This window comes from Anas platyrhynchos, chromosome 3, assembly GCF_047663525.1.
Source record: "Anas platyrhynchos isolate ZD024472 breed Pekin duck chromosome 3, IASCAAS_PekinDuck_T2T, whole genome shotgun sequence".
Taxonomy (NCBI): Eukaryota; Metazoa; Chordata; class Aves; order Anseriformes; family Anatidae; genus Anas; species Anas platyrhynchos.
In genome coordinates, this window is record NC_092589.1 from 99,226,342 (window position 1) to 99,252,384 (window position 26,043).

At 39.7% G+C, this 26,043-nt stretch overlaps 1 protein-coding gene across 9 annotated transcripts in view; it reads right to left on the reverse strand.

Moving 5' to 3' along the window:
* The window catches only part of ARHGEF10 (Rho guanine nucleotide exchange factor 10), a 118,729-nt gene that overhangs the window by 77,862 nt on the left and 14,824 nt on the right, over positions 1 to 26,043 (reverse strand). For all 9 annotated transcript variants that reach the window (XM_072036375.1, XM_038176790.2, XM_072036376.1 and 6 more), the window contains exons 3-8: positions 9,753 to 9,923; positions 8,193 to 8,483; positions 6,857 to 6,920; positions 6,367 to 6,446; positions 5,306 to 5,362; positions 2,314 to 2,477 (exon numbers count right to left, since the gene is read on the reverse strand). In XM_072036375.1, coding sequence (XP_071892476.1) covers positions 2,314 to 2,477; positions 5,306 to 5,362; positions 6,367 to 6,446; positions 6,857 to 6,920; positions 8,193 to 8,483; positions 9,753 to 9,923 — 827 coding nt within the window. The remainder of the gene's footprint in view (positions 1 to 2,313; positions 2,478 to 5,305; positions 5,363 to 6,366; positions 6,447 to 6,856; positions 6,921 to 8,192; positions 8,484 to 9,752; positions 9,924 to 26,043) is intronic.

The following is a 26,043-nucleotide window of genomic DNA, read 5'->3' on the forward strand; positions in this document are numbered from 1 at the left end:
GCCTTATAACAGAAAAGAAGCCCAATGGAAAAACCCTCAGCTTGATGTCAACAGAATTATCTGGCAAACAATCAAAGCGTCAGGAAAGAGAAGGCCGGCTGAGCTGAAAACAAAGGGGCAGGTCCAGCATTCAGCTCTGCTAGGCTGGGTCAGGATGCAATTAGACTCCAACATGATGATTCTGGCATTACAGCAGTGTAATTAAGAACAGCATCTGGTTCACAGCTTAGAAATATTTGATAGTACAAACGTTTTCTCTTCTTAAAAAAATAGAATTTAAGATAACAATTCAAAACTTATAATAAAAGTGACTTTGAGGGAAGTCATACCACAACTTACAATTAAAATCATGCCTCTGACCTTCCCATGCTTTTCAACCAACAGAAAAAAAAAATAAGGTAAGCCTCTTACAGGCTATAAAAGACTTTACATGGAGACATGCCGAGAAAACACTGCTAACATCCATCACAAGACCTGAGGAGAAGTGAGAGTTAGTCAAAGGAATACAGGTAACAGGTATAAAGGAGAGTGGTTTCTCCCTATACTGAAATGCTGATGCTTGATTATTTGTCTTAACAATCCTGAAGTTTCAGTCTTTCCTCATCCTCCTCTAAACCCCTTCTCTAGCTTCCTGACTTCTCCAGCTCCCAGTAAACCCATACAGGTGTGGGTGGTCTCTCCAGCTTCTCCGTCCACCAGCAAATTTGTTCCTAGGTTCCTCACCCCTATCCTCAAAAGAACAAACCAACAGCCACATTAAGACTTACAAGCTCAAGTGCAAAGTACTTCTCAGTCTCTTCCACAGGTATTCAAAAACCAAACTCAGTTTTCTTCAGGCTAGTCCAACACCTCCCCAGAAAGAAACCGCTGCAATAGCTTAAACTTGTTCTTTCTGGTTAGGTCAAAAAAAAATAAAATTCCACACTGAAATGCACAACATCAGCACTCAGCTCACAAAGTGCTGATTTGAGTGGGATCAAGTTTTCCAGCTAATTGCTCACTCCTTGATTTCCAAAGGGCATGCAGCAAGGATGGAGGTCAGGGGAAAGCAGATAACGGGTACTGGAGGGAGACAAAGACGGTGAGGCTTTTGTTTTCATTAAGATAAGAAGCCTGCAAAATCAAAATAAGGGTGCTATGGAAGAACAAATGCTGACCAAGTTCCCTAATGTTCTTGTACATTTTCTGTTTGAAAATGCAAGTGTACTTGGGGCTGCATTCCCTGGAAGAATGGTACAAAATCAGGTGGTAGTAGTAGTACTTAAGTAAGGATAAAAAATATGTAGAGCCAAAAGCAGAAGGCAGCTAAAGAAAGCAAGCACACCTATGTTATTGAGAGACCCAGCAGAATGGGCAGGTTCAGTCCCCAGCCTTTGAGTTTTCCTCTTCCTACTACTGTGCTACCCCAGCCATGGCAGCCTCCCTACATCCTACTGCGACTGGAGCATTTTGCACACTGACTGTACTCACTTATGGAGTAGCTTACAGCATCTGTTACTGGTTAGCATGTGACTGAGAAGCACTGAGGTTTTTGCAGCGATTCCAGGCACCAAACCCCATCCCCCTTCTCAAACAAGCTGTGTCCAGTCTCTGCACCGTGCCTCCATCCTCCAAGCCCTCAGAGCAGGGAACTGGCAGCAGGATGGCTGCCCCAGCTCCCACACAAGATTTTGTTCTCACAGAGAGCGCACAAGGGCAAAAGGAGGGCAGCTGAAGGAGAGAGCACAGGAGGCCAGGTCTCCTCCCAACAGTCAAAAAGATGCAGGGAGGGCACATACCCATGTTATCAGTGTCTTCCTGGCTCCTGTGGCATGGACCAGAGATGTCACAGATATAGCATTTTAGCCACGCAACCTTTCTTCTCTCATTAATAAATGGTACAAACTTCTCTTTCACACACACACACACAAATTCTCACCTTCAAACAACCAAAGTGAATCAAGACAGAACCAAAGCGATCTAGGACAAAAAGGCAGGGAACACTAGCACAGTTTTGTGACTTTTGAGTGCCCAAAGGATCCCAAAACTTCAAGTTTTGTCAGGCTTATCCCATTTCTTCTTTGCATTATTTTCCATACACATTTACCACTTACATTAATACACCAGCTGCAAAACAGAAACTGTGAGGAACTGCCCACAAGGAAAATTCATCCTATTTTTAGAGACAGTCTCTTTAAAGGAGACAGATTTGTGTGTTCTTTAAAAATATGTTGGTATTTGAAAGTGGATTGAGAAGAAGGGAAATACAGGTGAGAAAGGCAGGTGTTGAAAATCAGGATGACCTCAATGACAGCAGCACTGTAGGATACATACATGTCTTTTGTGGTTGCCTCGCAAAAAGGAGCTGGGCATTCCATTCTTACACTCAGAATCACTTTGTTCTTCATAGCTTTCAAACTCACTTGAACTCCACCCATATTCCAGCGAGCTGTTTCCACCATCATCGCCATTTTCAACATCATCATAAATCATTTCTTCTGTAAGAATTAAACCAAAATAAAAGAAAGCTACACTGAAATACCTTTTTGTTTAAACAAGAAAAACCTCATGTTCAGATGTACCATAAGGAATTAGGCAGACTTTTGTATGCACACTTTTTAACATGCTTAAAGTAACCCAATATTCAAAAGAGCCAAAATGGGCTCTCTCTGTTGTAAGAGATTAAAACTTATAATAAGGACATGATTATAACTTATAACAGGACATGATTGGTGTTCTGGGTACACACCATGATACCTTTAGAAACATGCCATGCTCAAATTATGCTGTTCTGTCTAAATGCCACAATATTTTTAAAAGAAATTCAATGGAAGCTCAAACTGTAGCTGTGCTAGGAACTTTTCATGATCAGCTCAAACAACAAATGCTAAAACACTGAGAATCAAATGAAGACGTCACTATTTCAAGCAGAACAGACCAAAGTAACAAGAAATACATTACAAAACTCTGGTATTTTATGACTCATTCTTGCAGTTATACTGGCACTCCTCCTGTGACTAGCATTCTCTCCTGTCTTACCTTGTCCATCAAGTCTAAGAACTTGAAATATTAACCTTCTCAAGATCTAGGAAGCTATTATTTCAGAGGTTGACCAAAGTATCACCCATTAAAGTCATTGGAAAAATGTTTCCAAAATAGTTACAGGGAAAAAAATAATACTACAAATAATCACACTGTTTGGGCAACTTTTTAAAAAAAAAACAAAAAACAAAAAACTTTAAGCTTTCCATAATTACCTCAGCTGCTGTTTGAGTTGGCACAGACATCTAGTAACTCAAAACAAAATGGAAAATTTTTATTGCCAAATATTTTTCAGGAAACAAGCATGCACCCTACATGCAGAATCCTTTGTTAATACAAGTAGAAAAGTATGGACAGTTCTGCCAGGAATGCCTACTGTCAGAGGTTAAAACTTAGCATTTAAAACTGACATTAAATTAAGTAAAAAAAAAAAAGCCATGCTTTTATTTCAAGACTAAGGTTTTATGTAAATTGAGAAAAAGTATATATACTTGAAAGAAAAGCTGACATATTTTACATATCTGGCTGTTCCCAGGATTCTATGATTTAAAAAAAAAAAAGTACATTTTGACCAATAGAAATCTTCCATTATTAGCATGAATTAAACTATTTTGAATTACCACAAAAGAATCTCCTCTCATTTGGAATAACAAAAATTTAAGGTTTTTTTTTTTTTTTTTTTTTTTTTTGTCTCCATGCATATCAAGATTGTCCTTAAAATAGACTGCCTGAAGGACCACATTTTAGTGGTAAACTAGCACAATGAATAATTTAAAAGAATTTTCACAGTAAATCAAAATAATTCAAGACTTAAACAGGCCAAAATTTTGCAATGCAATTATTGGGACACACTATACCCAGTGATTTAGTGGATGTATCTTGTTCACCTACTAACGTAGAATGAGCTCAGACAGATTTTTTTTCTTGAAATATGAGTGTCTGCCTGTCAAACTATATAATCAATAAACATAAAGATCATGAACGTACAAAGATGAAATTTCCCCTGCTACCTATTTTCTCAGAAATTTTCAGTAACTCTGGGGACAACTAGAATGTCAAAATTTTAATTACTAATTTCTGGGATAAGGTGAAAATTCTGACAGAGATGTTCAGCAGAGCATCCATGACATTTATATCTCCTCAGGTCAGCCTCTGGCCTCGGTCTATGTGCTTCTGGACCAAGCAAACACAGCGCAAAGACATCCCTGCCCAGAGTGGCACAGTCCACTATGGGACCTTCCAGTACTAAAAGCATTCATGCCATTAAATGCAACATGATAGGTTGAAATAATAAATAAATGTTAGTAATAAAATTTGCAAAATGTCTTGCCTGGATAGCACTAAGAGCAAGAAATAAAAAAGTTAAAGCTTTAAAGACAATTCTGTGTTTCATACCAGAAGTCCCAAGTGTTTTTCGAACCATTAACATGGTTATAGCCAACTTCAGAATCAAATCAATGCCTATACCCTGAGAGCCATGACAAGTAGATGTAGAGTTCCCAATAAGCAGATCCATTCAAACAGTTCGTTGGCAGCAACCAAGCCTTAAGCACAGACACTGTGAAGAAAAATCACCCAACAAACCTGACCAAAAACTTGTTTAAATAGCCTTCTTGACCCCTAACTCCACTATTCCTACCCAGTAAAGGTAAAATCTAGGCTTCAGCTACTGTTTTAAGATCTATTCTGCCTCTTCCAAACCTGGTCACACAATAAGGAGCTAAACCACTCCAAAGCTGAAGAAAAAGCATTTCTGGAGAGTCACAGTCAGAAAGGTGAATAGCTGCCCTGAACCTCCTCTTCAAGTGATGTTCAGTGAGCTGAGCATGTTTCCATCTAACAGGTATTATTATGTGACAGGGTGCTTTCCAGAATAGAGCAGTTCTCTGTGCAACTGTGATAATGCTGCATTGTACTAGATAGGTATTTAAAACACTCTTTCCCTACTTTGCTTTCTTTAGGTCACTACAACTACAACACCCACCACTGTAATTCTCTAATACACAGAACACAACCAGTTAGGGATTTCCCAGAGTACCTATAAAACACAGCAGAATTCAGCTTATAGGCAGAGAGGTGTAGGAGACCTGCTGAGACAAGACTGTGCTAAAAGTCAGTTTTAATTTTGAACTTTATAAGAGCTATTGATTACTGTTAGAATGCTAATTCTGTTTACATGGAACTTAGTAAACGTGTCTATTCATTATACATGCACAGAGGCCATAGGACATTGCTTTCAATTTAAACTAAAACCTGCATGGTCTGTATTACAAAGACTTCAAACCTGGTTCAGAGTCTGAATTTTCTCTTGGTACATCATCATAAATTACTTCATCTGGGTCTAAAAGCAAAACAAAACAAAAAAAAAGCATGAGAAATCACCCAAAATCTGAACAGAAGCAACAGAGTATATTGATTATACTGGCATATATGAATACAATGGAGATATGACCCGTTCTCCATCAGCATTTTACTAGTATATCAAATCAAGGTTATCCAAGTAAAGGAATAATGCATAGCAACAGTAACAGTAATGTATTTGTGAAATTTCAAGCAGTTTTATCTACATTGTGTATTATGAGCCTCGGTAGCTTGAAAATAGAAATCTATTTCCACACCCAGTATTTCTCACTTATTTTCACAACAGTAGAGGTGTTTCTCAAGTGCTGCTTATTATCTTGTTAATTAGCTGTAAGAAACTGTAATAGACATTTTTAGAAAAATAATCAAAACTGTACGTAACATAATGATCATCTCATAAAGTTAAGAGGCAGGACAGGAACGCAAATTCTTCAATTCTTTCAAGTGACATTTAGATGACTCTCCAGCCCAGTGGGATCCCTCACATTGTCCTAGGTGAGAACAGCCAGGATAACCTGTCCTCAAACCACACAGGCTCTGTTCTGGCTTCAAATGCACCCACTAGCCAAGGGCACATGTTGAGAAAATGCGTTAAGTGAACAGTTGCCAATTACTTCATGAGAAGATTTCACATACAGCCACAGAGCAGACTGTGAAGTTGAGCAAATTTCCACCACAGACATACTGAAATAGCCAAATGATTTCTGTGATTTCCTGTAGAAAGTCATAAACTATTCCATAGACTCCAAAAAGCACTTCATGGAAAAGTCGATGTTAATTTTGTTTTGAAATACAAAATTTTGTGATGCTGCTGAATATTTTAACTGTGTATAAATGGGCTCCAGAACATACCTGAGAAAACACAATAAAAGTGAACACTGACATTCCCATAAAACATACATGTGTGTACACATTACATACACTGTTTATCACAACTTAAAACTGACCTATCTATAGTTTAGCTCTGAACTCACTGATACTTACTTTCCATCCATGCCGTGTTTGCAGGATCTGCAACCCACTTTGCCAGAGCATCATCCTCTCTCTTGACCTGGTTATCTTCACTTGAGGGGGAAAAAAAAGGAGGGGGGGGAGAAGGCATAAAACCATTAAAAGCTACACAATGATACTTTTAAACAACCATGAAAACAAGTCAATAAATAAAAACATCTCACTGCCTTCCAGTTCTCATTTTGAGGTTGCTGATTACTCAAAAACTCTGCTTCAGTATGTAATTAGGATTTAATAATCTATTCTATCTGACAATTTTAGTCAATAGATTGAAAACACTTCCCTTCCAACCTCAAGAAATGCAAGAGATTTTTGGTAAATAAGCAGAGTTATGGAGTTAAGAAGATGAAAATAACAAAACATGGAAGCATCAGACATGAAAAATTAAGTATTTATCAAATGCAAGTTTTCTCAGGAATTGAGGTTTTAGAGATCATTAAAAACATACTAAACTGGAAATCACCTATTTTGGGGTTCCTCTGAGTTTAAAGAGTTACAGTGACATTCTTCAGTTGCTGACTGCATACCTGTTAAGTAGAAAAAATACATATAATCAACAAAATGCTTGGAATAACGTCAGTGGGGTTCAAACAGTACACTTCAATATAAGAAAGCAGTTTTACTAATAGTTAATAAATGATTTACTTCCACACAGCACTTTTATTCTTAAGTATCTCTAAAAAAAAGTATGAGTTTCTTCACACTATCTTACCTATTTTTGCAACTGAAAGAATTCACACAGACACAGCAATTTGGTATAGGAGCTAGTAAAAGGAAGGTGCAGTATCTGATGCATTTAATTCTAATCTCTCAATCATATATTCCTCTTCAGGCAATAACAACACAAAAATTTTGGTTTTACTCTCCTATATGCCTAACAGAAGTAGATAGCAAAGGCGGCAAAAAACATATAGTACACAGAATTACAGTACAATTGCCTCCTAGCTAAAGAGTAATATATTCAAAACAAAACAAATTAAAAAAAAAAAAGGACAGGATATGGAAAGCTTTCTGTTCTTCCTGCTCTCTTGACATTAAGCTGTCAACTCTGCTAATTCTGGTTACAACATAGGGGGACTGTTCCTGTTTCTGTAATCCATAGTTATTCCTCTTTCCAGTTTCCCCTTCCATCTTAAAATCATACTAAAGGACAAAGAGAATGCACCAGATTATCAAGTAAAAAATCCCACAGCAATTCTAAATCCACAAGGCCTGAAAAAAGAAAAACAACAACAACAATAAAAAAACCACCAGAAGTGCATATACAAAAGGTAAAAGGGACAGGAACTCTGCCAGGACCCAGATCAAGCATGATAAGGGTTTGCAAAGAAATCAGTTGGCCTGAGCACTGAATTATTACTCTGGAAATTATTTCATGACATTAAGCGGGAATTAACATTAATCATTTTTAATGGCAAGATAAGACAGGAGAGTCCTGACTCGTGCTTTATGTTGTGATACGGTGCCAGCAAACTAAAGGTCAACCATCATGGACTTAAAAGGTTGGAAAAGAACTGGCTGTGTACATTCATTTTTTTCTTACACATCTTAATTTAGCTATCTCAATCCTAATATGGCAAACAGAGTCCCATTAAAATGTTTACTTTTTCCCTGTCTTTTTGTTTTAATGAACTGATACTTTTGAGTTCCTACTCCACAACAGAGTTATTCTATTTTGACACCAAATCCCCCAGAGTTATCAAGGCTGAGTGGTACATAAGCATTTACAAAGCAGCACAGGTATCTGAAGTTAAACAAGGATTCCCCATCAAATAAAATAAGCTGCGTAAATACAGTACCTTCTTCATCTACAGAAACACTGCGTATTATAACAGGGCTGGAGTATGCTGGCAGTATCAAAGGTAAATTGGATGGCACGGCATAGCCACAGGGCACGGGGACAGAATAGCCACCAGACACGTTCGGACTTGGAGGTTCATCTTGAGGACTTGGTTCTGGGGAGGAGGATGGATCCTTTTCTTGCATTGGGGAAATATTTATGACTGAGTAGGGATTTACTTTTGTTGGAATGCCTTCTGCAGCAGGTTCTGATGCTCGCATCTCTCCATTTCTTTCTAAGGTATCAGCACCTTTAGTTAAAAAAAAAAAAAAGGTTTTATTTTTTATACCTTTTCAAGGTGCTGCATATTGTTCTTTGCAAATATCCTAAACATTTATATGACCACCACTATACAATCTGCTTACAGTCTATGACACAAAATTCCCACACAGTAATGCTCTCCAGAAGCAAAACAACTGGGTTACAAGAATGCCTTACAGAAAAACAATAATTTGATCCTAAATACAGGATAAGATTTCTGACAAGTGGCTAGGGTCCACTCTTGCTTGCTATAAGCACACAGCTGAAAACTGTCTTAAGCCCTCACGTTGCAAGTCATATTTTAGAGATATTTGTGTCTTATATACACAAATACAAGAAACATTTTAGCAATAGCCATGAGCAAAGAAAAAGCTCACTGGAGGGATGCTCCTCAGAGAGTTGTCCTGAAAATGCTCTGATAAGAACAGGGGAAAGAAAATAACTTTTGAAGTTTTCCTCCTTGAAAATAAACTATTTTCTGATACACAAACTCCTCGGTATCTCTAGAGACAAGCTGGGGCACAGCGCAACCAAAGGCTACTCTGAAGCAAGCTACAGAATTGGATCCCAAGTGATCAGAAGCTTTCAAGCTGTAAGCACATCTTCACAACAGGATGAGCAAACAAGAATTTTTCAGAGAAAAGCCATGTTTTAAGTTCCAGGTTGTCAATCTGCTCAGTCACCTGACGAGTTATTTATCCCTCATTGCCATGAGCACAATGACTGTTTACAAAAGGAAACTGGATCAAAGTCAGCCAAATCAGCTGTTGTCAATTTGAGCAGAATACAGCGATTTCCAGAGCATACCTCAGCACTGGGAACATCTGCAAGTGTTGTAAAAAATATTTTAATGTCTAATAAAATAAGACCCCTGTTATGAACAAGATTCTAACATTCTGACTTTTTTTTTATGCACATCATAAGATCAGCAACCATCAAGCTTAGCTGTGAAGGCAGACTATCTTGAGCCATCTTCATGCTATTACAGGTGCAAGGGCATAGAAGGTTTCCTGGAGCATGGCATTATGACTGAGACAAGTACGTTGTTTTACACTGAACATGGATGGGAAACCTCAGAGAAATTGTGTGTGATCATTACTTGCATTGTCAAATCTACCACAAGTACAGCTAGCACAAACAATCAAAACATTTGCACAGCTATTCTATGGATCTCTCTTTTTTCCAAGTATTTTTATTCCATCATCAATCTTGACTTTTTACTTAGCCTAGAGATGCAGAGCCCGTCGGGGTGACTTACCGGTGCCATTAGCCTCTTGGTGCTCTGTGTTACTTCCAGGATCAGGAGGAGGTGGCACAAGGGCTTGCCTGTCTGCTTCTGGTATCTCATCTCCACTGTCGAAGTCAAACTGCTCTCCCTCGTCCTCTTCATCATCATTCGCAGCCGTGGCTTTAGGCTCTTGCTCTAGAACTATGCAGAAAGACACACTTTGTTTTTTTGCTCTCAGTAATGATGTCAGATGTTAGACAGGTGCTCTACGTTATGAATGAAGCCCATAAAATGATGCCCAAAAATGTTAGGTCACTGGAGCAGAATAGAACTTTCTCAACATGTTGATACCCTCTGGCAATTTACAACAAACCCTTTAATATAACTAAATTACCTAGAAAGTGACGGAAACTGGTAATACAGATACCTTTTTGTCCTAGTTCATTATGGCAAAAGCAAACAAGATTTACAAAAACATTAAAGCAGCTGGTTCTTTAAACAAGAAAAGTTCACAAATGAATGTAGCTGGACAGGGACTCATCTACATCAAATCACTTTGCCTTTCTAATTCCAATTTTCTATGCCTCTTCTTTCTTAACAGAATCAAAATGACAGCGACCGTAACTTTCTTCACGCACATTAAAGAGCAGCAGATTGTTTTCCCTACCCCAATCTGAGACAGTGTGTTATGTGAGGTCATTGGTTTAAATTTGTGGTAGCCCCATTACCACACACTTCAGTCATCAAGGTATATTTTGGTATGGGGGTTTTTCGCTGTGAAAAGCTAATGGCTTAAACAAATTACATCCCAAGGTGGCTGGGACCTGAAGCATTTGGGCTATTTTTTGTCTTTACCTGTGAGCACCCTGCAGCACACCCCTGCTACCCCATGCAGGGGTGGGGAGCAGGAAGAAGAGCTGAGCAGTTTCCCTTGGTGCTGTTGTTCTTATCCACATGAGCACGAAGAACCCCTGAGGATTTAAAACCTCTCACTGCATTATTTACTGCTGTTTTTACCACGTATTTGCATCGCATGAAACCTGAGTGCAGGATCCAAAGCTGCTGCTGGAGATGCTCTGCAGAGCAGGGGTGGCCACTGCAGCTGCAAGGAGGGAAGCCCAAACCCCTCAGACCCTTCTGTTTCTACAAAAGGGCTTCACCCCTCCTTCCCTAGACCTGCCACAGCTGCTCTGCTACCATCTGTAAGGAAAATTTGTTATCAGACATCTCCCTGCAGAAACATCTGTTGAAATTCTTCAGCCCAACCGACCTCCCAAGCTCTTCCCCAAAGCCATTCTTATGCAGGAGTTCAACAACGCACTAAAATGTAATAAAAACACATAATTATAGGACAAAAATATATTTTAATAATGTAAATACACAAATATTTTATAAGCATATTACTGAGGTTCACAGGGTTTTCCCCCCTCCTTCAGGTAACACGATATTAAAAACAAAGTCACGCAAGGACGGCTGGATCTCCTGAATCTGGACGCTTATCAGCTGTTCTGCCATGCAGGGCTGCTTGGATTGTCATGGTAATCAGCATTCTTGCCAAGGCTTCTGTTTCTTCGGGCAGGCTGAGCCAGCATATTTTATCGCAGCCTCAAATAACAAGATCTTTCACGCAGTCTCTCTGTAGGAGAGAAAGCGAACTAATTGCAAAAATATTAAGGAACAAAAAAGGGGGTTCCCTGCCTTTATGGTCACGGTCTGTGGCTGAGGCAGCAGGACATTCAGTTTAATTTTGATGCTTTTTAAAACCCTTTTGTCAGAATGCCTTTGGTTTGAGGCTTTTCATATTTGCTTTTGTGCATTAGCAAATTTTTTTTTTCTGAAAGATGAAAAAATGCTACTGAGCTCTTCCAAGCGACTCAAGACAACCCCATAATTCTTCCTGATTCAGCATCCACCTGAACTGCCTCTGTACTGCTTGCTGCTCACCAGGAAGGGGAAAAAAAGAAAAGAGGGGTTTTATTATTGTCAGTAGGTTTTTGTTCATTTTTTAAAGTTTTCAGTTTCTCTCTATAGTTCAAATTTAGTATTTCACAGGTTTTTGTTTTCCAAGTAGAGTGTTTTTGGGGATTACCAGTGCATGAAATAGTGGTTAGTCATCCAGGCTAGGTAGACAAGTGAGAAGATGTCAGTCAGAAGTCAGCAACAGCCAGAGTATCACAACTTAAAGTGTGTGCACGGGCTACTCCTCTGGCTGTTCTATACAACTGAGCATCAGCAGAAAACCCTACCAACACATAAAAAAGCTCTTCTGCATTTTGTGTAGGGGGAGAAGGAAGATGAGATAACCAGAAGGGGTTAAACTTGCTCTGCTCACTTTACAGGGTTAGGTCACACTCAAAACTTAGCTGTTGCTTGAGCAGGGCTGAAGTAAAAGCAGTGAGCCCACCTGCTCACCAGAGGTCAGCTCTAGAATCCATACATTTAATTTATGAAATATCCACACCACGCAGGCAAACGTCTAGGAAGCAACACGAAGTTTTGTGGCTGCTAGTTACAGAGCTTCTGGATCCACTTTTTTTTTTCTTAGGTATCTTAGGTAGCTTAGGTATCATATGCCTGGTTATTCTCTGCTCCAGCACTTTCCCATTGATGCAATTCCCCAGGCACCCGAATCCAGCACAGTGTCATTTGTCAGAGACAGACAAAAACTGCCGCTGGCAAAAAAAGGTAATTTGAGACACTAAAAGCAAAAGGAATGACTCAGGAGCCAGGAGCAAACCCTGGTCAACTGAGGCACAATTTCCCTTCAATTTTCCTCTCCATCTCCCCCCAACAACCCAACCAACTCACACTTTATGACCGAGGGCAGAAAACCTAACAGAGAATTGAGTTTCTCAACTTAGATTACAAACAAATAAATTGAAAGGTACTACCTGATCTTTTTTTTTTTTCCTGTCATGTTTGCTAATGCTGCCCTGTTGTGTTTACGTTTACTTTGCATTGGAAATAAACAAGATGCAGAACTCTATAATTGGGCGCTACTGGATGGAAAGAACCGCTAAACTGTATCAGTGGTGGGTTAGGATGAAAAAAAAGACAAAGAAAGAAGTACAGTTCCTTCCCAGATCATACGTCCTTTAGTGATGGGCTACTGGAGACAAATAACCTCCCACCAAATAGTTTCAAAACTGTATTTTGGCTTTGCATCGCTTCCACTTTTGTTTAATCCTGCAGGTTAAATTAATTCTTTGAGTTTAGTGATCCTGCCAGTTTCATGTGCAAAAGCATTCTCCTTTGAACTTCTGATTTTATGGAAACAATGTATTTTAATGACAAAAATAAACAGAGGGTGGGGGTGATTTCCATTTGCTTCATGTGAAGAACTTCTCAGCGCTGCAGATAGAGACTGTTATACCAAAAAGACATTTTGAGTAACTACAGTTTAGAAAATATGTACTGTTTCTACATTTTTTTTGTGTTACGTCAAAACAGCACTAACAGGAAAACATATTTTTGCTCTTGGGGAGTTCTACGATAAATTAGGAAGACATAAAACATAGTTAAGCTTGACCTGAATCTGACTACCAAAAAAACCCACCATGTATCTTGCAAAACGTAATGCTCGTTAAGACAGTTACAGTTCCTCCAATCCTTTAGGTGCAGAAAGTGGATTACCAGGCAATTGTGACTGCAGAAAAATACGTGGTGGGAGGGGAAAGTGGTAAGTGGTGTCCAAAGATGACAACTTTTTAACATCACTTTAAAATTCATTATTTTTTGGCCTAAGTAATATTCATTTGGCATTATAGAGTCTGCCTGAAATTGCTTTGAATAATTAAATTGGTTACTAAAAATCCAATTTGCCTTTTCACTACTACTCACATTCTTAACTTTCCAAGTGCCAGCCAGAGTAATGAGAATACAATAATTGATTAAACCTCTTCATCCTATGCCAATAGCATTCTTTGGGGAATTACTTCTCTTCCTTTAAATCTATATTTGGAGTTTTCAAACATGGGAAAAAAAGAAATCTGAAATACAAAAATTTCCTTCAGGGTTAAATGCGAAAACGTGAATTTTGAATTAAAAGAAGGAATAAGTACTTTCGTAATCGTTAGCATAGTATATGAATTTATGGCTTTTCTGTGGTATGTTATTCAGGGAAATTACTTTTTCTTAAGCTGACTTCAAAAACAATCTAACTTAGGCTATGTTTACAGAGACCTGCTGGGGCATAAGCAAATTTAAACAATTTTATTTTGTTCTACCAATTGTGAAACATTCTTGGCACCATCTGCTTTCCCATTCATTTTCCTTAAACTATTTATAGTTTAATAGCACAGATAAATAGTTAGATAAATAGAGTGGCATTAATTTTAAAGCTGAGATGAGGCTACTGAAGCTTCACTAATAATTTTCTTTTAGAGATAATACATAATTAAAACAAAATAGATCAGCACTTACCCTTTGAATGTGTGTGAAGCAAACACACTTTGAATACAGTGCAAACAAAGGAGAAAGGAAAAAAAAAAAGTAAAACTGACTTTCCTTGCAATCACATAAATCAGAGATGATCCTAAAGAAGTCAGTTAAGTTTTTTTCATGGAAAACAAAGATAAATGAAGAAATGATCAGAACCTTAAGCAGGAACAATTCAGCAGTCTGGGACACTGTGACAATAACCCTGGAAGCCCTGGACATAAGAAGACACACCACCATCAAAAATACTTGCATTTGAACGTGCCTGTTTTAAGGTTTTAACAGTGCCTTTGCAGACTGAAAGAAGGCTTCCACATAATCAGGAACGTAGTCATTGCAATCTGCTGTAGTTATTTTGTTTTGTTTTTAAATAAAGGTTAGCAGAGAACTATGGAACGAAAAGAGGAAATGCATCTACTATATTTGAAAAACTCCACAACAAAGAACAGCCCAAAGACTGCAGGACACAGTAGATATCCATGCTATCAGAAGGGAAAAATCCTTTCCCTTTTTCCCTTTAGCAAGCAGTTGTCTTCCAATGCACTTTTTTTTTCCTCTCCTCAAGTTTGCCTCAGGAATGTCTGTGATCTCTCTCATATATTCACTGAATGCCAAATTCTCTCTCTTTTTTTTTTTTTCTCTAAATGATATGATAAAAGTGACTGAAATATTTATCATCAACTACACTAACCAAAAGAAGTAGACATTGTTTCAGATGGAAAATATCATTTAGTGAAAAAATATTAATGCAGTTGAAACTAAAGCAAACTGGAAGGAGCTGCTTGTTCTTATTCTGATGTGCAATCTGAAAACATTTCTCTTTTCCACTCATGTAATTTGGATTGTCACTAGATATTTAGGACAACACAGATCCGCCGTCTCCCTTCTTCAAACTGAACTCCATGAATCCTGTAGCTTGCTACAAATTCTTGAGTATCCTGAAATAGGAAAAAGTTTTCACTAAAATCGTTTACTAGCTTAAATACATTTAGATACTACAAAATGTAAAAGCAAAGCTTACAAATTAAAGCAAACAGCCAGGGATAACAATTCAAGTATTTATTATTTAACCTTGATGCATTCCAGAGATGTTCTCCTCAGCTCTCTTTTAAAGTGAAAGATATGTTTGCTATTTCAAACCCTTATTTCTCAGTAGTTAGAGTCTGCCCAGTTCCTTATGTAAGTCTACTAGACACCGCAAAGAAACAAGGAATGGAACTGTCCGGATTTTAGTGCTCTGCTGTTTTCTAACCAGGAAAGCGCTCTTCATTAAAGTAACTGAAATAAATAGAAATAAAAATATCTTAGTGAAAATAAAGGAAGGCCTCAAAATATAACTTTCTACTGGAATATATATAAAAAAAAATCTTGATTCCAGGATAAAAATCCTGACTCCAGAAGGAAAAAGAATTACTCTCCCCCAACCTGAAAACAATTCCAGAAACTGTAATGTTTCTGGAATACCAACTTCCCATGTGGCTAAGTATATAAGCAGGAATAGATGAAAGCAGATACTTATTTTTATGTCTCTTTCAAAACCAGCCTCAAGACAGAACTACTATTACAGCTGCAGAAAGAGAAAAAATGCACATAATTATGAATATAATCTCTCCTTAACAAAGGTAGAGCTGTGAGCTCTGTTTCTTTTTAGAGTATCAAAACAGTAAATAAGTGTTTTTAAAATTATTATTACTTTTGTAAAACTAACAATTTGGGCCCTGATACATCATGCTGACCACACTCCAAAATGAATGGGCTCTAGAGCTGTTCAGTTTGTATTTCAGGTGAAATTTTGTAACAGACACTTGATACTTGTCTGTCCTGAGAAATGATAGGAATTACAAGGAAGAACCTTAATTGCTACTGCAAAAATTTTCCAATTTGGCCAACTTGCAAACCTTTGAAAAACTGCAGTTGATTCATATTCAGCTGAAACTTTTAAAAGGCTGTTAAAAGACTCAGTCACCACTCAATTAATCTCACGGCTTTTCAGTGCTGATTAGATTGCATTACTACAGCTAGAAAGAAACAAAATATTTTCTAGCTGCTCACATCTCCCACTTGAGACAGGGACTTCTTCAGTACCAGGAGAGAGAACTGCACTTGAACATTCTTTCGCTGTGGTACTTGGCCTGAGTGCCTCTCTCCTGCTTTCATCCCCGAGCACCTATGCAGGGAGAAAGGTGAAGAAGAAAGCCAGCTGGCTCACATGTGCCTTGCTAAATAGCTGGATAGGGAAGGATGGGGACAAGTAAAGTGACTGGTGAAGCTGGAGTTCTGGGTGAGAGGGAGACAGCACTTCTGTGGTTAAGGAGGTCTGGCACCAGCAGAAGAAACAAGGACTCATACAGGAGACACCACTGCAACAGCTCCTTTAAAAATAATAGGCAGTCAAGCCATTATAAACTGTTTCCACAATGAAAAAATAAAAAAGCACAACTTTTTAAATTATTCAAGTAACTTTCACGCTTGGAATTTCTAATGCCCGTTCAAGATCCCTTGGAGCATGCTGTGCTAAGAGCAAGCAGAAGCAATGGCAGCCTCTGAGGTACTGCATCAGTACTTAAACGAACCTAAGGGCACAAGAGGACAGCTGGCTTTCAGGAACCACCATTTACTGGCACTTCAAGGACACTAACTGACCACTTCCATAAGTATGCCCTTCTGGGTGTGCATATCTGCAACTTTTTTTCCAGAATGTTCTCGAGCACCAACCTCCACACTGCTCAGTGACCTCCCACTGCTGAGCACGGCTTTAAAGGATGAAGCCAGGCTGCAGAGATACTGTAATGGAACATTTTTACTCAAGGCATCTTCAACAAGACACAAACATCCAGGAACAAACATCCAGGAGCTACCTCATCACATCAGGACTCAGCAAACTCAGATGCACTCCCTCAGTCCTACACCTGTGGGAAGGACGGAGGTGCATGGCCTCCTCCTCTCCATGTGTGTAGCCTCCAGGCCCTATCTCCTCCACAGCGCAGGCAGGAGCAGCCCTGAGGCCTGGCCTGGTTCCTGCCAAGATGCCACCACGATGCGTCACCACAACAAGATGACACAATGACAGCTGAGCACCCTCCATGCCACGGCACAGGGTCAGACATGATGGCAGTTGAGGAGAAAGGCCCTCCACAAACAGGTGCCTCAGCAGTGCTTCTTACGCTTTTCCAGCACACCACTAATACCCACAAATTAGCTCCTTGTACAGTCACACAGGTGGAAAGCATCTCCTTTGCTGGAAAGTAGAAAAAAAGTCTAACCCAAAACCCAAAAACACGTGAGCTCCCCTCAGTTTACTTCCCTGGAAAGCAGATGGGAGCCAGAGGTTTTCATTCCCCACTCACACACAGTTGGGCTAAGCTGGTGTTACAGGAAACCCAGGTCCACGCGGCATAAAAACATTGCTAATTACTCAAAGCTCACACACATCCAAAGCATGACCACAACGTGAGCATTAAAGGTCTCTACGGGAAACAGTCACAAAACAAACAAGCACACATTCAGAACAAGGAGCGTTTCCAGTAGTGGAAACAAAAGCAAAACCACACAAATTAACAGGCTCTCCCTTCAAACAAACAACAAAGAAATAAGTAAAAACCTCTCTTCAGTATTTCATAAACATACAAATTACATACTAATTACACTGTCAAGCATGTACAACAGAAATTACTCTTCTGGACAAAAAGCAAACTTCAAACTCAAGTCAGAAGAACGATGAATCTGCCTGTTCAAGCTTAAGAAAGAGGCTGCTACCAACAGCAGCAGATGTTCGGAAAGATTTACACATATGGCTCACAATGCTAAAAATTAAGCTTGAAGTTAGCTAAAAATTAAGAGTTGCAAAAACCAAAGAGGTTAAAACAAAAACCTTAGGTATGAACTAGGCTGCCCAGAGAGTATCAGCAGCATGAACAGACCTGTTCTCCCTGACTCCACAGGATGCACTTCAATGCTGGCTACACTATACTTATGTTTTGTGGCAATGGCCACAAAATGGAGCACAAGAAGTTCTGCACCAATATGAAAAAGAACTTCTTCACGGTGAGGGTGATGGAGCACTGGGACAGGCTGCCCAGGGAGGTTGTGGAGTCCCCTTCTCTGGAGATATTCAAGGCCCGTCTGGATGCCTACCTGGGCAACCTGCTCTAGGGAACCTGCTTTGGCAGGGGGGTTGGACCCGATGATCTCTGGAGGTCCCTTCCAACCCCTACAGTGCTGTGATTTACAAAGGCTGCCACATAAAACAAGCATTTCATGGCTGTTTAACTGCCTTCATACTCTGCACACTGACAATTAGTGGTATTAAGTGCCACTAACAGGGGCCACATGCTGGTCCCTGGAAGAAGCCATCTTTTCCACCATAGATTCCGCCATTAACATTTCACTAAGAAATGTCACTGGTGTACAGAGAGGCACATCTTTAAAATGAGAGGCTGCTAGGACAGTATGGATGGGTATTATTTTGAAATCTGCATGAATGCATGATAGATCCCTGTCTACACTTAAAATACATCAGTATTAAAGGCTATTGACTTTCCATTGGTACTGAAGGGGTTCCACCACATCACACTGCTGTGGTCACTGGACTGAATCCATGTAAACGCCACCTCATCTAACATGAGGAAGAGACATCAAAACAGAGAAACTACACATGCAGCATGACATGGCTGTTGCTAGTGATACGTGTAGCTGAGCACAGCCAACGCTGTCGTTTATAGGAATTGCTGAACTCGCCCTGCAACATGCTGCCAAAAGCACAGCCCGTACATGGAAAAAAACAGTGAGCATTCATAAAATGGAAACCAAACAGCAGAAGGACAAGTCACTGGGAAAAATGAAGCATCCAGCTCTGGAAGAGGAGAGAAGGAGCATGTTGGCTAACCACAGGATGCAAGAGTCATGTGAAGAAAGAAAGACAAATGAAGATTTTCTAGGAAAACTTTTTGACCACACAGTTGATATATTTGTGGGAAAATTACCATTTTTTAAAATAATATCTCCACAAGAAAGCACAATCTGGCTTGTCCTTTACTTCTCTACTTTTTTTCATCTATTATATATAGTTTTCCAAATAATTGTTTTTAAACTGAAGCAGTTCTTGTTTAATTGTTTAAGGAATATGCCTTTCTCTTCTACAGCCTGTTTAATTCTAATTAGCAGTCAGAAGCTGCCGCATCATCTGATAATAGTTTGAACTGAAATGACTTGGGAGTCCTGCAAGGCACTTATTCTAGGGGCCAAAAGCAGATAGACCACGAGAGATCCTACTTCCACAGAAAGAAAACACACAGTTCAGGTACATAAACTGTATATCATACAAAAAAGAGCTAGAACCCACCCAAAGCAAAAGCCAAAGTACTTTAGGTCTTGGACCATGTTTAGCAACATCCTTCCACCAGCCTGACACATTTTGGATATGAAGTAGCAAGGGGTTTGCCTTCAACTTTGGAATAGATTTCTTTCTCCTACTCTGTCAGCACCATGCCTTCACGTGATGTACGCAAAAGGAAATCTGTACTCTGGATCATTAGGCCAGGGCTGAACAACCATTTATCCAGCAATGTCAAAACGGAAACATTTGCAGCCACTCCCAAAAGCAGAGCTTTTAACACCTAAAAACCTTGACCTTCCTTGGAAGTGTTCACACGCTTAGCCTCCTTCCTTCAGTGGTAATGGCCAAGGTGGGGTCCAGAAGCTGCATGCTGCTTTGGAGATTGATTTGTCTTTTTGGACACACTGCAATAGGTTACTTTTCCCCAAAGATAATTCCACCTAACACTGCTCTCAAAGCAGTGCAGGCAACCTCTATCTTCTCAGTGTACTCTAAATGAGGAAAGACTTTAGAGACGCATCTTTTAACAGAGACCATCATCTGGTACTACAGAAAAATGTATATGCTAGTACAGAATAGTTTTGTGTTGTAAACTTAGGAAAAGCACTGGAAATATGTTGGGTTTTAGCTGGCTTCTCACCTAATTTCTGCTGTTCTTTCTTTCCTCAGACTACAGAGCACTAAAAGATAAACTGACATGCAAACAAACTTTAATACACACGCTAAAGTATGATAAATTCATTATCCCAGAAACTAACAGAGAAGAAGTAGTCAGCATTAATGCAGAGTTTCAATCCCCTGTTTTTAAGCTCTTTTCCACCTTGTTACATTAACAATAAGGATCAGCAGCATTGCCTGCCTGATTTCAAGCTTTATTTCAGGCTACCATGGGTATGAATCATCTGATCTCTGGCTTTGGTTTACAGGCTCAGTGGGGGAACTCCCCTAGGCACAGTCAGCAGGAGTCCTGCTGCTCCCAAATCCTGGCTACTACAGCTCACTGAGGTGGGCATGGGTGATTGCTGCAGCCTGCCGAGCTTGAGTTTTATAGCATTCCCATCAAGTATTGTTTCACTGTGTCTTTGGAGCTCTTCTTTGCCCTAACATACGAAGGTTCTGCTGTAATTCAAAGTACATCTGTGGACTTAAAGCAAACTCATGAAAAAACAGCAATTATTACCATCCAGATTCACTAACCAAGCTCTCCAAAATTCTGTTTCACAATATCCTTTTAACACAGCTTCCACCAGAAACTCTATCACCTCAGTATATATATAGGCTTGAGCTGGGCAATGGTGGTGTTTCCTTGGGATCTTACACTCCATTGGCATCAGAGTCCTTCTCATCACCTCATTTCATCAGCTATGGAAGGGAAAGAAAGCTCTGCCTTGGCTCCAGAACCGGCCATAGACAGCTGACATAATCAAACCTCGTGCTTCATTGCTGTAGCCATTCCCCTTGGGAAATCACAAAGGGATTCCTTCCAACGTGAGGAGTCATCTTAAGCACTCAGCTGGCAAACATTCCTCATATGCAAACATGAGAGGGTCACTGAAACAGATAATCAGATATGTAAGAGCACTCCCAGCCAAAGTTAATTTTACTTCCACCGTACTCTGCAATACCAGAGACCACAAAGACCCCCTGGACACTTTCACTGAACCAATTCACCACTCCTGGGACAACTTCAAGCGTCAGCATCTGGATTTCCCTTTGTCTCCCCCTGAAACAGCCACACACACTCAGTGAAAGCCACTTCTCAGCATGTGCATCTCCATGGCCCAGCAATGCAAAGATCCTTCTTTCAGTTCCTGGCAAAACCTGTGCAGCTTAAGAAGATTTTTTAGGAACTTTCATGCTTTCACCTAATCAGTTACTGAGCAACAACAGACTGTTTAACAACGAGATGTATTCCTGCAAAGACCCTTCTTTAACTGCCTAAATCATCTTCTGGATTTCACAAAACCATGACAAGGTCTCATTTCCTTCAGTGAGAAAGGAGAAACTATACGGAGGGTTGTAGGGCTTTTTCCCCCAAAATATTCATGAAGTGCATTTTCTAGGCATAGTTTCAGTTCCTCTCTGCAGAGAAAGCAAGCAGCACCTAATGTTTCATTCAATAATTCAGACACTCTATCTAACATATCATAATGCAAACAAGTTTTTGCTGGCTCTCATACACAAGATAAAAGAATTCTAACAATGTATAAAAAAGCTAATCTCTCTACGTAAACTCTACAGATGGAGTCATTGCAGCAGTCTACAGCATGGTTAGTGAGTATTTACTAGGATCTGTGACATGGAACTAAACCAAGCCAAACAAAAATCCCTCAGTTATTTGGCAGCAATTTATCCTGGCCAGTTAGCACTGGATACAAATCCCAAGAAGGCAAAAAGAGGCAAAGAAGAAAAAAAAATTCATAACTTTACTTGTGTGCTGGCTCATTGTTTGAAATTAAAATTTGGGAACTTAACTTCCACAAACATTCCTTGCAAGATACCCCTAATTCCTTTAAAGTTTGCTTCTTCATCTTGTACAGAAAGAATATTAATTACCCCAGGAAAAAAAATTAAAAAAAATTGTTGTGTTGGCATCCCTAGAACCCCCTTATCTCTTCATCAACTGTCCTTTTCAATCAGTATATCTGGGCCTTCTCCCTACACTCAGCTGAGCAAGTTAAATCCAGATGTGAAGTCATATTACAAAGCAGCTGAATGAATAAGAAAAAAAATACACCCTAAAAGTTATTACTCAGAAATAAAGCATTAAATATGATCAAAATGATGAAGTTAACCTCTCAGTTCCATGACAGTGAATCACATTTCATCTAACAAATTATAAACATCCAGCAAAAAAATTTACAGCATTACTTCTAAAACAAGAAAATATAATTAAATCTTAAATTTTGTTTTCTTTGTAGATAATACAAACAGTAATAAGTTTAATTAATCTATTTCTTTTCATTTTTTCCCCAACTCTCAAATATGTTTGGCTTGAAGAAAAACACATGATTAAGAGAGACATGTGACACTGTAACTGCATTTCTGCAATGGAAATATTCTTGTTGCTTTTTGTTACACAGCTTGTCTGAATTGTCATACGAAATAATTGATCCTTACCTTAACCAGTGCATTTTCCTTTATTTACTGAAAGCAACGTGATCTTTAGAAACAAATAAATTGTTCTATTACAAATGGGATGTCAGACACCAGCAAGCTATTGCTGGCTTCAGAAACAAGGGACCATTCATAACTACAATTCATATTCTGTTCTCATTCTCCTGAAATCTTGGCTCCCCCTTTACCATCATTTGTAACTGTCTGCATGCTGAAAATAGATATCTAACAAACAATGCCATTTAGCTTAAGACCAACTCCCTTTATAGCTGCAGTTTAATTTAAACAATGTTCTTATTTCAATCCCCCAATCATGCTAAGTAACATCTTTTTGTCCTACTCTAGTCTGAAACACAAGCACATTTTCCCCACTGTTCTTTGCTTCCATAAACTAAACTGTAAAATAGACAAGTGATTTTCTTGACAAAAGCCCCTGTTTAACTGCCTCTGATTTCTGTGTCAGTCACAAAATCAGCTTGTTACAACAGCTAAAACCTAAATAAACTATGAGATCCTTCACTAAACAGGACAAAAGTTAACTGAATCATCTAAATTATTTTATATGTAAATATATAAATACATATTTTATGGAATAAAAAGTTCCTCTAGCAGAGAAATACAGTTATCTCTGCAGTACAACATTGCAGCTACTCAGCTGCTCCTTAATCCCTAACCAAGGGTTCTTCTGATTATTTTTTTTTCTTGGAATATGCAGTCACCTCAATGGGACCTTTCATGAAAGTACAGTTATTCCTACTTTTGTCTTACTGGAGAGCGCACTGAGATTCAAGGCAGACTTCCTTGTCAGGGACAGAGGAATGACGACTACTTTACTGTTCCAGCACTGGCAGGAAAACAAACAAACAAAAAAAAAAAAGCAGGAAGACACAATCACAGCACTTGGTCACATACAGGATATCCAGATTTAAGCCCTTGGCCTCCTCGCTTTATATCTTGCCGTAATGGGAATAAAGAAATATCCCACTTACAGCCCTAGAGAGCTGATCATTTACATATAAAGTTGTATACAATCTCCTAGACAGCAGTTGTGAAAACATATCTTTTTTTTTCAGCTTAAAAAACACATGGAAATGTCTCTGTTTCAACCCACTGAAGAACATTTAAATCCACAATCTTTGGCAGAACAGAACAAAATTTCTCACCTGGCTTTACTCAAAGCATTGGAGACAGCGGTGCAAGTCAGTAAAAGAGGTGAGAAAACACACAGGCAGCTTTAACAGCACCTTGTGTTTCCCAAATGAAGTAGAGTGACTTGTGATTGTCTCTCAGGTACAGAGTGTTTGGCATTAATATGAAGACTACACAGTTGAATTTTGCACATGGAAATTTGCACATGGAGAATAAGGAGGTGGTTGGTGACAGCCAACATGACTTCACTAAGGGCCATGTTCTGCCTGACAAATCTGGTGGCCTTCTACAATGGGTTTATAGCATTGGTGGATAGCAGAAAAGCAACTGACATCATCTACGTGGACTTGAGCAAAGCATCTGACACTGTCCCCCATGTTATCCTTGTCTCTAAATTGGAGAGACATGGATTTGATGGGTGGACCACTTGGTGCGTAAGGAATTGGCTGGATGGTTGCACCCAAAGAGTCGTGGTCAACAGCTCAATGTCCAGGAGGAGATCAGTAACAACTGTGTGGTGCGGATGGCACCCTGGAGGGAGGGGATGCCATCCAGAGGGACCTAGGCAGGCCTGAGAGGTGGGCCTCTCAGTGGGTGTTGAACCTCATGAGGTTCAACAAGGCCAAGTACAAGGTCCTGCATCTGGGCCGGGGCAATCCCAAGCACAAATACAGGCTGGGTGGAGAATGGACTGAGAGCAGCCCTGAGGGCCTGGGGGTGTTGCAAGCAGCTCAACGTGAGCCAGCAATGTGCGCTTGCTGCCCAGAGAGCCAACCGTATCCTGGGCTGTATCAAAAGAAGTGTGGCCAGCAGGGTGAGGGAGGGGATTCTCCCTCTCTACTCTGCTCTCACGAGACCCCACCTGGAGTGCTGCGTTCAGCTCTGGGGCCCCCATCACAAGAAGGACATGGATGTATTAGAGTAAGTCCAGAGAAGGGTCACAAAAATGTGCAAAGGGCTGAAGCACCTCTCTTACAAAGACAGGCTTGAGGGAGTTAGGGTTGTTCAGTCTGGAGAAGAGAAGACTCCAGGGAGACCTTATAGTAGCCTTTCTGTACCTAAAGGGGCCTACAGGAAAGCTGGGGAGGGACTCTTTGTCAGGGGGTGTTGTGATAGGACAAGGAGTAATGGCTTTAAACCACAAGATGGTAAATTTAGATTAGATATAAAGAAGAAATTCTTCACTCAGAGGGTGGTGAGGCCCTGGCACAGGCTGCCCAGAGAAGCTGTGGATGCCCCATCCCTGGAGGTGCTCAAGGCCAGGCTGGATGGGGCTTTGAGCAACCTGGTCTGGTGGGAGGTGTCCCTGCCCATGGCAGGAGGGTTGGAACTAGGTTATCGTTAAGGTCCCTTCCAACCCAAACCATTTCTGTGATTCCAACAAATTCATTTCCATGATGTTCTTGTATTGAATACTGAAATTCTACTATTTCATTTTAACATAAATAATTTTCATTTCCTCTAAATACATAACAAAACATACCATCTGCTCCTGACTCCAGAACTGTACTGCAATGGAGCCACCCTCCAAGCCTCATCACTACACATAAACCTACCTTGAAAGACTCAATTAATTACAGAACAGAGAATAGGTCTTAAAACTGTTGTAAAAGACAACTTAGTTTAGGGTGACTGGGATGAATTGTTGACAAGCGTACTAAGGAAGTAAACCCAATGTTTCTAATAGTTTTCACAGAGAAATCACATGAGACCATGTCACATGAATGTGAAGAATACGGGAACAGAGAAGAAGGGACACATTCAGAGAATGAAGTGCAAAACCAGGAGCCTGTCAGACACAGAGTCCCTACCCTGCCCCACTTCCCTTAGGCAAGAAGCTTCTCAGGTGTCTGTCCCCTGGGGCTAACAGAGATGCCTTCCCTTGTAAAACAGGCCTGATAAAGACCCAAACACTTAAGGAAAAAGGCTTTCACTTTGCATGTCCTTGCTGTAGGGACAGGTTTGGTTAACTCCACACCAATGTAGCAATCAATTAAAAACATTCTTGTAACTTACAGCCAGGATAACATCTGTTTTGGTTCAGATTTTAAAGAAGAAAATGATTTCTATTTTATTTCACAAAATAGCCAGGGAAATTCCTATGCATATACACATTGACGAAGTGAACCCAAGCTAGTACTATCGTCTCAAGTGCCAATTTTGAAGCAGCTTCTTAGCCAAGGAAGCCTTTGCATTGACTCCCCTCCAACAGCACTGTGGCTACTAACACGTACATTCATTCAGCATATGTACAGAGAAAAATAGCAGGCAGTTTTTAATCAC